Source organism: Mesoplodon mirus (assembly GCF_964341445.2).
Source record: "Mesoplodon mirus genome assembly, chromosome: 6".
Lineage (NCBI taxonomy): Eukaryota > Metazoa > Chordata > Mammalia > Artiodactyla > Ziphiidae > Mesoplodon > Mesoplodon mirus.
The window spans coordinates 135,983,862-135,997,006 of record NC_138982.1 but is presented as its reverse complement, the minus strand read 5'-3'; the positions used below and the strand labels follow the sequence as shown (position 1 = coordinate 135,997,006).

At 38.3% G+C, this 13,145-nt stretch overlaps 1 protein-coding gene across 1 annotated transcript in view; it reads right to left on the bottom strand.

Moving 5' to 3' along the window:
* ITSN1 (intersectin 1) overlaps positions 1-13,145 on the bottom strand; it is a 244,597-nt gene that overhangs the window by 110,604 nt on the left and 120,848 nt on the right. Inside the window, exons 16-17 of the mRNA XM_082625531.1 lie at positions 5,768-5,855; positions 5,494-5,633 (exon numbers count right to left, since the gene is read on the bottom strand). Of these exons, the coding sequence (XP_082481657.1) occupies positions 5,494-5,633; positions 5,768-5,855 (228 nt within the window). The remainder of the gene's footprint in view (positions 1-5,493; positions 5,634-5,767; positions 5,856-13,145) is intronic.

Below are 13,145 nucleotides of genomic sequence, written 5' to 3'. Positions count from 1 at the left end.
GAACCAACAAGGACTCAACTTTCCAACATGAAACACAACATCCAGCCTCTTTGCATGGATTCTCTTTATTTGGCTGACAATGGAGCCCTGAAAACTATAAGCTGTACTTTATGTTGCTGCTCTGTATCATAGTGGTCTTTAAAGTATGGAACATTAAGCTATCAGGGCCAAGGAAAACTGTTACAGTAACTACTAACATTGCCAAAGGCAAGCAGTCAAATGCTGCTGCCTAATAAGTCCCTACTGGTAATGGTATTTGACACTTGTTAGAGCCACAATTTTACACCTATAGCTAAGCACTGTATATAAGAAAAATAACTATCAGAATGATTCTATGTGCCTAAAAGGCAGACAGATTCTCCTAAAAATGTTGAGAGCTTTAATTTTCCTGTAAAACAAGGTAAAAAGAGAAAAGTCATAGATAAGTGATAATTTTATTTTTTTAATAAATTTATTTATTTTTATTTTTGGCTGCGTTGGGTCTTTGTTGCTGCATGCGGGCTTTCTCTAGTTGCGGCAAGTGGGGGATACTCTTTGATGGGGTGCGCAGGCTTCTCTTGTTGCGGAGCATGGGCTCTAGGCACGCAGGCTTCAGTAGTTGTGGCACACAGACTCAACAGTTGTGGCTCGTGGGCTCTAGAGTGCAGACTCAGTAGTTGTGGCACACAGGCTTAGTTGCTCCACGGTACGTGGGATCTTCCCGGACCAGGGCTCAAACCCATGTCCCTTGCATTGGCAGGAGGACTCTTAACCACTGCGTCGCCAGGGAAGTCCCAATAATCAATAATTTTAAATTGAAGTTTCTAGGCCATGAATATGAGAAGACTTTCGATTCCTTAGCATGAGAAATATTTGCTGCATATACAACACATTTTAAAAGCAGAAAATTTGTTAAACAAATTTGGTCCACTGAATTAAAGCTACTTCAAGAAGGTTTAATTCATCCTGGCAATAATTACTAACAAAATCAATTATTCCTGGTTAAATCATTGGTTAAAATTTTCATTTGATCATCAAAAATTTACTGTTCACACAAAAGGCAGTAAAAATACAAAATCTATCAATTGGAAATTTGAGCACAAAAGCTTCAATATCAGAGTGCTATCGTTTCCCCCCTTTTTGCTAGACCTACAAAAGCCAAGTTTATTCCCTCTGTTTCCTTTTTTAAGTAATTCTTCGCTTTGGGTGATAAATTAGAAAGACACTTACGTCTTGGGATCAATTTTGGAAAACATAAATATCGTATCTATAAGGAAGATATCTACTAAAATGCATGGAAAAATAGTCTTTTCTAAAAGGAGAAAAAGAGTCCTCAACTTCCATGAGATCAGATAGAAATGTAAAGGTCCAAGATTCTAGCGACCTTATATTCCACAGCCCTGAATAACACTTCCCCAGAACTGAAGTATGCTTTATATTTTCAGTAGGTGGCTACCAATATGAAACAAATACCTGTTAATCTAACTGCAAAAGGAATTGTTTTCCTCTTTAATTGAATTAAAGTAGTTCTTGTTTAACTGAAGAAAAAAGGAGAGATTCTCAAAAGAATGAATCTCAACTAGACATCTGGTAGATAGAACTAATCCAGACTGCATATTTAAAAAAAGAATAAAAGGAAAAAGCATACCTACCCTCTAAACTCTTTCTCATTCAAGAAACTAAATATAATTATACTTCCCAATCCCAGTCTTATGCTTAAGAATCTGGGCTAAAGCAGGGTGCTATTGTTCCCTACATGACCTTATCCCTGAGGAACTGGACATGACTTTGAGTGTGCATCAAAAGAAGTGAATGGCTTATTGTAAGTAGTTTTGTATCAAAGGAACTATGAGAGTTGGATTTTGCTAAACTGAACCCTCATTTATGGAGCCAGCCATTGAATATAGGTTTAATGTTCCGATCAACTAATTTTAAAACTTTGCACTCCGGGGCTTCCCTGGTGGTGCAGTGGTTGAGAGTCCGCCTGCCGATGCAGGGGACATGGGTTCGTGCCCCGGTCTGGGAAGATCCCACATGCCGCGGAGCGGCTGGGCCCGTGAGCCATGGCCGCTGAGCCTGCGCGTCCGGAGCCTGTGCTCTGCGACGGGAGAGGCCACAGCAGTGAGAGGCCCGCATGCCACACACACACAAAAAAAACAAAAAGCAACAACTTTGCACTCCGTAAGGTATTTCTCCAGTGTCACCATATTAGTTGATAATGAGTGAATTAAACTTTCTTTCTCTAGATGAACACTCTATACGAATATAAAACAAAACTAAGTCCGAATTTCTTTTCTATACTCTCCAGGCTGGTTTCCTTTTAGGAGAAGAAGGTTTAGGATGGAGCAAATTCACACCATCAAATTAGATGTGTGGAATGACTGGGCAGTTGAACTGTTTCACTGTCAGCAAGGTAGAAGTAATTTTTGCATCATTAGTGAAGATGCTGTAAAGGCACTGCTGTATCAAGGGAAACATGGAAGAAATCCCAAAGGGTCAGAATGTGGCTCTCTTGGTCCATCACAAGAAACTATAGCTGCTAGTGAATATATGCTCTAAAGTCAGAAAAAAAAAAAAAGCTTCATATTCTCCAAGGTGACTACAAAAAAGAAAAATTGGCAGGAGATACTCAATAGTTACTTAAATCTGCCTCTGAGTTGTCCAAATCAAATTATAAATCTTTTGATTCTTCAATGTAACTGTTTCTGCTTTGGTCTCACCAGGTTTGAGAGGAATAATAGAAATAATAACCGTCAGGTAACATAATATAGTCACTAAGTCCTCCAAACGAGTTTTAAATAACAAAACAATATAGCTACATACCGGCTTGTGATTCTTTTTTTTTTTTTTTTTTTTTGCTGTACGCGGGCCTCTCACTGCTGTGGCCTCTCCCGTTGCGGAGCACAGGCTCCGGACACACAGGCTCCGCGGCCATGGCTCGCGGGCCCAGCCGCTCCGCGGCATGTGGGATCTTCCGGGATCGGGGCACGAACCCGTGTCCCCTGCATCGGCAGGCGGACTCTCAACCACTGCGCCACCAGGGAAGCCCGTGATTCTTTTTTTTACTCTCCACATTGACTTAAATTTAAAGTAATAATGGAAAACTAAAATAAAAATTACAACAGAAAGGAATGTTCTTATTTTAAAAATAAGTATATTTGGAAAAGGGGCTAGTGGAATAAAGGGCTAAAAAATTAGCCTTTGTATAAGCAACTCTCTGATACTGAAGGCAGCATTAGTCAACTAAACACAGTAAGAGTGACAAACACCACATTTTAAGGGTGTTCTCTACAGCAATGACAACAGTAATTCAATAGCCGAAATACAGCCAAAATAATCTGTAAGTCTTCTAGGTGTTATCAAAAATCACCCACCAGGGACACTTCCCGGGTGGCGCAGTGGATAAGACTCTGTGCTCCCAATGCAGGGGACCCGGGTTCGATCCCTGGTCAGGGAACAAGATCCCACATGCATGCCACAACTCAGAGTTTGCATGCTGCAACTAAGGAGCCCTGGAGCCGCAACTAAGGAGTCCATCTGCCAGAACTAAGACCCAGTGCAACCAAAAAAAGAAAAAAAAAAAATCATCCACCAGAGTACCGCTTCCTTCCTTCCTCCCTCCCTTTCTCTCTCTTTCTCTCTCTCTCTCTCTCTCTCTCTCTCTCTCTCTCTCTCTTTCTTGCCACACTGCAGCTTGTGGGATATTAGTTTCCCAAGCAGGGATCGAACCTGGGCCCCTGGCAGTGAGAACGCTGAGTCTTAACCACTGAACCGCCAGGGAATTCATCAGAGTATCATTTTCTAAAATGTGTGAACCTTGTTTGGGGTCGAACTTCTATAGAAAGGAACCTTAAGATTAAGGCAGAAATCTAGAGTACTGCCTGGGTTCAGAAGATACCTGAGGGCTTCCCTGGTGGCGCAGTGGTTGAGAGTCCACCTGCCGATGCAGGGGACGCGGGTTCGTGCCCCAGTACGGGAAGATCCCACGTGCCGCGAAGCGGCTGGGCCCGTGAGCCATGGCCGCTGAGCCTGTGCGTCCGGAGCCTGTGCTCCGCAACGGGAGAGGCCACAACAGTGAGAGGCCCGCGCACCGAAGAAAAAAAAAAAAAAAAAAAAAAAAGGAGATACCTGAATACTTAACAGTTTATAATCCAAGAGACTATTAGAAAGGACTACAAGCTTGCACTAGTGCCATATTCTTTTTGCTTGAACTAGTGACGTCATAAGACAGTTAACATGTTTCTATTGTACTTATTATCCTAGAGAAGGAGAACTGATAGCTGTACTTCCAATACTTACATGTGACACAATCATACGTGTACAAATATAGAAAAAAAATATATAGTACATACACACATGCACACAAATACATACTCTGTGTAAGCATGAAAGCAAAGAAAACCCCAAACACTAAGTTTACTCAAATAATATTTCCCCTAAGATCACTTTCCTGGAATTGTATAATTGAGAAAAGCTTATTACTTATTACTCTGAAAAAACAGTACAAATACCTCGAACTCAAATGTCTAGACAATTTGGCCTAGAATCACAATTCAAAAGTCAACTAAAAATCTCAAATATGCTTTCTAATTTGTTGTTCTATTTCTACTAATGAAGAATAGGATTTTAACTTTTTCCTAGTATCAAAAGCTAAATTGGTCAGAATCAAGTATAAAGGATTTTAGGTTGGAAAAAGAAAATATTTGAGAAAAACAAGTGTAAAATCCAACTTTTTATAAGAACATAACTGATTAAAAACTCCAATATCTACTTAAATCTAAAGTATATGATTGTTATTGATAGGAAATGAGCTGTTTGCACGCCAAGAAATTTTATTACAAGATAATAATCATTCTTAAGATGATAAAGTTCTAAAGTTAAATCAAAAGCACCAAATCAGAAAAAGGCTGTGATCTAACTACTTTTACATTCCCTAAGACCTTTGGCATTTTCCTGAGTTTTACTGTGTAAATATGACAAAACCATACACCACTTCTGCCACAAAGACAAAAGCAATTATTCCATTAAACAATAATATTTTAAAATGTGAGGTGACAAAATAAAGATTTCTATTCAAGTACAATCTTGAAGGTAAAAAGTGGAAGAAAAATTCTTAGTTTTAAAAGAGACAACAGTTTCTTTTCAGTAGTCTTCAAAGAACATAAGAAAGATGAAGCTTTTGGAGCCTAGCTTTTGGAAATTCAACTTGATGTAGTTCTCAGTAGACAAAAGGATGAAGATGTGTTAAAATGTAATTCAGGTAAAAGACAGATGTCATGTTGGAGCCATTCACTCAGCCCTAATTTAGAGATGCCAAATTCATTTTTATATTTTAAAGGAGAAAAATTCAACTTAGATTGTTTAATGTTTATCCATAAATGTGAAGGCTTTCATGAAGGCTGACAAACCAGCCTAATAAATTTTTCAGCCTGGGATCAAATATCAACTAATCATCTGGCCAGTTAGAAAAATTAAAAAGTAAGACATACATGTAGGCACACACAGAATAGTTACCTTCAGTTGATTATTGAAAATATCAATCTCCTGTAGTTTTGATCTAGTTTCTTTCTCTACTTCATCCAGTTGATCTCGTAGCTGCTGCCGAGCTAGTTCTTTTGCTTCTAAGGCTCTTTTGAGTGTAAGAAGTGAATCTCCTGTTTTAGAAAAACATTGCAAGATAAGAAAAACAAACTCGCAGTGAGGAAAAATGGTTGTTAACGTTCTCATTTCAATTAAGAAAATTCTTGCCAGTAAAAAGGGAAAAAGTCAACTTTTATAAAACACCTACTGTGCAAACTGTTCTGCTGAACTTGTTTCAATTGGTCATTGAGTATCTGTTTTTCTGGAATAAGTCTTCCAAGCATTTGCTGAGACTCCTAGGAGAGAAAGAGAACACAGCAATGAATGATGGAGAAAACTACCATGTTTCCTCATCCCTCAAAGACTCTCCTAATCTCAACCTGAATCCTCTACAGTGAAACTGTCAGGGTGGTTTCACAACTCAGCAGAGAAAATGGAAAGCAATGATCTCTCAATTGCACTGGGATCAAATGCAAATGCAGTGACCCTGCTGTTTGCAAACTGACTCAGTAGTTTAAACAGGAACTGTTTTGTCCTGAACTTTGAGCCTTAATAGGGTTGAACTGGATTACCATACACCTGAAGTTGGAAACAGAAATCAAAAAAGGACTTTTAACAATCAGAATCTTAGCTGCCATATATGTTTGTCCAACACTCAGGATAGAGGCACAATTTTAAACAGCTACACAAAAATCTTGAACCAACTATTTTTTAACTGACATAGATAAAAGCTAAACCACATTGTACAAGGCTATTTGGAGTTATCATGGGTGACTTGACAAGCAATTGTATTTGCCTAAGTTCAGCTGAAATGATTCAATATAGTTTCTACACATTTTAGAAAAAGGACAGATTTTCCAGCCTTTATTAAGGAATATTTGACGTTTATTTTTACTTTGGTTTGAGAAAAAAATCTCTGTGTATTAACTTTTGGTTTGAAAAAATAAAAATGTCAATAAAAATTTTCACTGGAGGCTAAGAACCAGTCCCTTTCTGGAACAACCACCTTTAGATACAGACTGGCTTGTGTGTAATAAATCTTTGTGTACTATATGTCTGAACAGTAGATACAGCTCAACGGAGAGGATTTGGTAGCATCTTATCATATGAATAATCCACAAAAACACATATACCCCGCATCCCCCAAAATTTGAGAAAAACAGAATACAAAAATTGATCATTTTCCCAAAAAAGCATAGCCAACTAAGCTTCTCCTCTTGTTCTCCTTGCTAAATTAAGGCAAGGCCTCTTACCCAATCCCAAAGATTCTTTCCTGAACCAGGACAAACAATGAAGGATCAAGATGAAGCCTGGCTCAGATCACTCAGATTGTTTCACTTATTTAAACGTTTCTTTTAAATGGACTACCTGAGTTTCGAAAATAGGTCAAACCAATATGAAGGGCTACCTGACTCATTTGCAGAGCAAGAATTTGCTAATTACTGTAAAGAAAGGAAACCGATTTCTCACTGCCTACTATGTACCGGCCTTTCTTCAAACCATGTATTATTTTTAACTTCACTATTTTTTCAGGAACCTTGATTTGTATTTTATTATCAATAACTGAATATACTAAGCATCAATCTTAAATAATAAAAATATGTTTGGACACAGAGCATTCAGTGAGATAATAAACAAACACATGGCCTTCACTCCTAAATTTTCAACAGAATATTTTATGAAACTTCTCATAGTTAATGAAAGACACAGAAAAACAGTTACCACAGAAAAGAATACACTTTTAAAAGGTGCATGCATTTAAAAATATTTTCAAACAATTTCTAGCAGTGAACTTCTGATACTGTTTACATTATATGTCATATCCTAATATCTCAAATTGATTAGGACTTCAGTGATAATCAGTAAGGACACAGAAGACATGAACGACATCGTGAATCAACTTGATCGACTGACATTTACAGGACACCCTACCCAACTTCAACAGAGTACACATTCTTTACAAGTGCACATGGAATATTCACCAAGACAGATCAAATGCTGGGCCATAACATAAGACTCAATAAACTTAAAAGGGTTAAAATCATACAGAGTATGTTCACAGATCATATCATAAATAAATCAGAAATCAATAACACAAATGGAAAAAAAATCCAAGCATTTGGAAACTAAACAGCATAATTCTAAATAACCCATCAGAGAAATGACAAAGGAAATTTTAAAAAATGTTTTGAATTGAGTGGATTTAAAAATACAACATATTCATATGGCTATGACAATGCTTTGAAGGAATTATATAGCTTAAAATGTTATACATTATCAGAAATGAAGAAAGATCCAAATTCAATAATTTAAGCTTCCTCCTTACGAGGCTAGAAAAAAGCAAATTAAACCCAAAATAAAGAGATGGAAGGAAATAATAAGAAGCCTAAGTCAATGAAATAGAAAACAGACACACCACAGAGAAAAAAAAAAAATCTATAAAACGAAAACCTTTTTAAAAAAAAATCAATCAATAAACCCAATATGCTCCTAGCTAGATTGATGGAGTAAAGGAGGAGGAGGGGAAGGGAGAGGAGGAAGAGAAGGAGAAAGGGGAGGGAGAGAAGGAAGAAGGAGAGGAGGAGTTGGAGTGGGAGAGAAAAGATACAAATTCCCAATATCAGGAATGAAAGAAGTAACACCACTACAGATCCTACAGACTTGCAAAGAATAATAAGAGGATATTATAAACAATTTTATACAAATAAATCTGTTAACTTAGATGAAATGTTCAAATTCATTGCAAGATACAAAATTATCAAAACAGACCAAAGAACAAATAGAAAACTGGAATAGCCTTGTGTCAATATCTATTGAATAAATTTTGCAATTAAAAGTTCTACCACAAACAAGACTCCAGACCCAGAAGGCTTCACTAGTGAATGCCACCAAAAATTTAAGGAAGAAACACAGTTATCCCTCAGTATCCATCGGGGATTGGTTCCAGGATCCTCTCAATAGCAAAATCTGAGATTGCTCAAGTCCCTTATATTAAAATGGCATAGTGCAATCGGCCTCCCGAATCCTTTAATCTGCACATTTGGACCAACTGATCTGATACTGGAACCTGACAACTATTCCAGGAGGTGAGAGAAAGTTTTATAGAAATATACAGGATTTTAAGAGACAAGCTGATGGGGTTAGCTAGGAAGGCAGTGTAGTGTCAAGGTTGGAAGTAAAGTCTTGAAGTCACATAGATCTGGATTTGAATTTGGATTCCTATTTCCCAGCCAGAAACTGAATGCCAGAAACTGATTCTAGAATGTTCCCTTCTCGAATCTTCACTTTCTCACATACAACATGAGAGTAATGATAGTGCCCTTACCAGATTACTGTGGGACTCTATTAAATATCCACATTAAGGTCTTAGCACTGAGCACACTGACACATGCCAGCCTTTGATAAATGGTAGCTACCACTACAGTCAGTCCACCATATCTGGATTCAACCAGCCTAGGATCGAATTTCAATCCAAATACGCCAATATGGAAGGACTACAGTACTATCTGTTTTACATAAAGGAATTGAGCACCCACAGATTTTGGTATCCCCAGGCAACTTGGAACCAGTGCCCCCACAGATATCAAGGAAAGACTACTATCATATATTTTTAGAAACTAAAAGAGAAAAGAATACCCTACAGCTTAGTTTCTTATTTATTACCCTGATACCAAAGCTAGACAAGGACATTATGAGAAATCGATAAACTAATATCCTTCATGAATGTCAATAGAGACCCCTAATAACAGCAAGTTGAATCCAGCAAAATGTTTGTTAAACAATAATACACCATGACCAAGTGCAGTTTACCCCAAGAATGGAAGGTTGGTTTAACATTCAAATATCGCCATATTAACAAAATAAAGGAGAAAATAAACACATAAACATCTCAATAAATGCAGGAAAAAAGAATATGACCCAATTCAACACCCATTCATGATAAAAACTGTCAGCAAACAAGGAAAAAAAGGGAAGTCCCTCACCCTAATAAAGGGCATCAATCAAAAAAAACCTACAGTTAACATCATACTTCATGGTGAGAGACTGAATGCTTTGCTCCTAAGATCAAGAACAAGACTCTCACCACTTCTATTCAACACAGTACTAAAGGTTGTAATCAATGCAGTTAAGACAAAAAAAGAAATAAAAGGCGTATAGATTGGAAAAAAAATAAAGTTATGGTGGTGCAGTGGTTAAGACTCCATGCTCCCAATGCAGGGGGCCCGGGTTCAACCCCTGGTCAGGGAACTAGAACCCACATGCATGCCACAACTAAGAGTTTGCAAGCCACAAGTGAGGAGCCCGCCTGCCACAACTAAGACCTGGTGCAACCAAATGAATAAATAAACAAATATTTTTAAAAAAAAGAAAAAGAAGAAATAAAGTTATCCTTATTCACAATGTTTATGCATGTAGAAATTCTAAGGAAGCTACAATAAAGCTATTAGAACTAATAAGTGAGTTAGGCAATATCACACATATAATGTCAATATATGAAAATGAATTGTTTCTATATACTAGCATCAAACAACTGTAAATTGAAATTAAAATATGTAATACACAATAGCATCAAAAACCTTGAAATAGGGCTTCCCTGGTGGTGCAGTGTTGAGGATTTGCCTGCCAGTGCAGGGGACATGGGTTTGAGCCCTGGTCCAGGAAGATCCCACATGCCGCGGAGCAACTAGGCCCGAGAGCCATGGCCGCTGAGCCTGCGCGTCTCGAGCCTGTGCTCTGCAACAAGAGAGGCCGCGACAGCGAGAGGCCCGCACACTGCGATGAGGAGTGGCCCCCACTTGCCGCAACTAGAGAAAGCCTGCACACAGAAACGAAGACCCAACACAGCAAAAATAAATAAATAAAGAAATTTATTAAAAAAAAAAAAACCTTGAAATAATTAGGGCTAAACTTTACAAAATACGTACAAGACTTGTACACTGAAAACTACAAAACACTGCTGTAAGAAATTTGTAACAACCCAAATAAAATTAAGAGATATACTGTTAAGACTCAATATTGTTAAGATGTCATTTCTTCCCATACTGATCTATAAATTCAATGGAATTCCAATAAAAACTATAAGTACCTTTGTAAAAACCGAGATGATGATTTTAAAAGCTTCTGTGGAAATGTAAAGGACCTAAAATAGCCAAAATAATTTGAAAAAGAAAAATATTGAAGAACTCACACTACCTGATTTCAAAAATTATTATAAAACTAAAATTATCAACAGAGTGAAATACTGGTGAAAGGATAGACATAGATCAAAGGAACAGAAGAGAATCTAGAAAAGGTTTTTTACAAATGTGGTTAACTGATTATCAGCAAGCTACCAAGGCAGTTCAATGGGGGAAAAGGACAGTGTTTTTAATAAATGTTGCTAGAACAACTGGGTGTTGGTACGGAAAAAAACGAACCTCACCCCTTACCTTACACTTAAGTAAAAATGAACCTGAAATGGATCACAGACCTAAACATGTAATATAAAAGGGTAAAACTTCTGGAAGAAAAGATAAGAGAAAATATCTGCAACCTTGGGATAGTCAAAGATTTCTTGCATTGAACACGGAAAGTGTAAACCATAAAAGAAAAAAATGAATAAATTGAACTTTCCCAACATTAAACATGTCTGCCCTTTAAAGAACACCATTACAAAAATGAAAACGTAAGCCACAGACTGGGCGAAAATGTTTGCAAAACATCTATCTGACAAAGGGCTTCTGGGACTTCCCTGGTGGTGCAGTGGTTAAGATTCCACGCCCCTAACGCAGAGGGCCCAGGTTCAATCCCTGGTCAAGGAACTAGATCCCACATGCATGCCGCAACTAAGAGTTTGCATGCCACAACTAAGGAGCCAGCAAGCTGCAACTAAGGAGCCCTCCCACCACAACTAAGGAGCACATGTGCCGCAACTAAGGAGCCAGCGAGCCACAACTAAGGAGCCTGTGAGCTGCAACTAAGGAGCCTACCTGACACAACTAAGACCCGGCACAACCAAATAAATAAATAAATAAATTTTTTTTTAAAAAAGGACTTCTTACAAGAATATATAAAGAACTTTGATAATATGCTAAACAACCTACTAAAAAATGAGCTAAAGATTTTTTCACAAAAGACACAGAAGAAGATGCATACTAATACACATATGAAACAATGACCCACATCAATTAGCCTGAAGGAAAATGCAAATTAAAGCCACATGAGATATTGTTACACACACACCAGAGATGTTAAAATTAAAAATAATGGCAATATCAAGTGTTGACAAGAATGAGGAACAACTGAAGGACTCATACACTCCTGGTGAGAATGTAAAATGGTACAACCACTTTGCAAACAATTTGATAGTTCCTGATAGGGTTAAACACATACTTACATGACATAGTAATTCCACTCCTAAAATTTAACCAAGAGAAGTAAAACACATTTCCACATAAAGATGTATAAGTAAATACTCATTGCAGCTTAATTCATAAAGTCCCAAACCAGGGACTTCCCTGGTGGTGCAGTGGTTAGGAATCCGCCTGCTGGTGCAGGGGACACGGGTTTGATCCCTGGTCCGGGAAGATCCCACGTGCCTCTGAGCAACTGAGCCCTTGCACCACAACTATTGAGCCTGCGCTCTAGAGCCCGAGAGCCACAGCTACTGAATCCCGTGTGCCTAGAGCCCGTGCTGCACAACGAGAAGCCACTGCAATGAGAAGCCCGCACACTGCAACAAAGAGTAGCCCCTGCTCGCTGCAGCTAGAGAAGGCCTGCGCGCAGCAATGAAGACCCAACGCAGCCAAAAATAAATTTAAAAAAAAAACAGTCCCAAGCTGGAAAAAACCTACATGTCCCTCAACAGGTGAGGGGATAAATAAGGAAATACTACTCAGTGATGAAAAGTAACAAACAACTGATTCACTCAACAATATGGATAAATCTCAAAAACAGCATGCAGAGAGGAAGAAGCTGAAATAAAAGTCACAATGTTCAAGGGACTTCCCTGGTGGTGCAGTGGTTAAGAATCCACCTGCCAATGCAGGGGACATGGGTTCAAGCCCTGGTGCAGGAAGATCCCATATGCTGCGGAGCAACTAAGCCCGTGTGCCACAACTACTGAGCCTGTGCTCTACAGCCCGTGAGCCACAACTACTGGGCCCGCGTGCCTAGAGCCTGTGCTCCACAACAAGAGAAGCCACCCAATGAGAAGCCTGAGCACCGCAACGAAGGGTAGCCCCCGCTCACCGCAACTAGAGAAAGCCCGCATGCAGCAAGAAAGACCCAACGCGGCCTAAATAAATAAATAAATAAATAAATAAATAAATAAATAAATAAATAAATAAATAAAAAGAAAGAAAGAAAGAAAGAAAGAAAGAAAGAAAGAAAACGTCTCTGAGAACTCAGAGGTCTTAAAACGACTTACAAAAAAAAAGTCACAATGCTCAAAACTGATCATCTTTCATGATGATATGCAGAACAATATCTACATGAATTTGATGCCCCCCTAGCTCAACACTTGAAACCAAACCAGGTGATATTGTAACAACTTGGTGGTCAAGGTTGGATAGATAATAAAATGAAAGCAGAACTGCTTAGAGTAC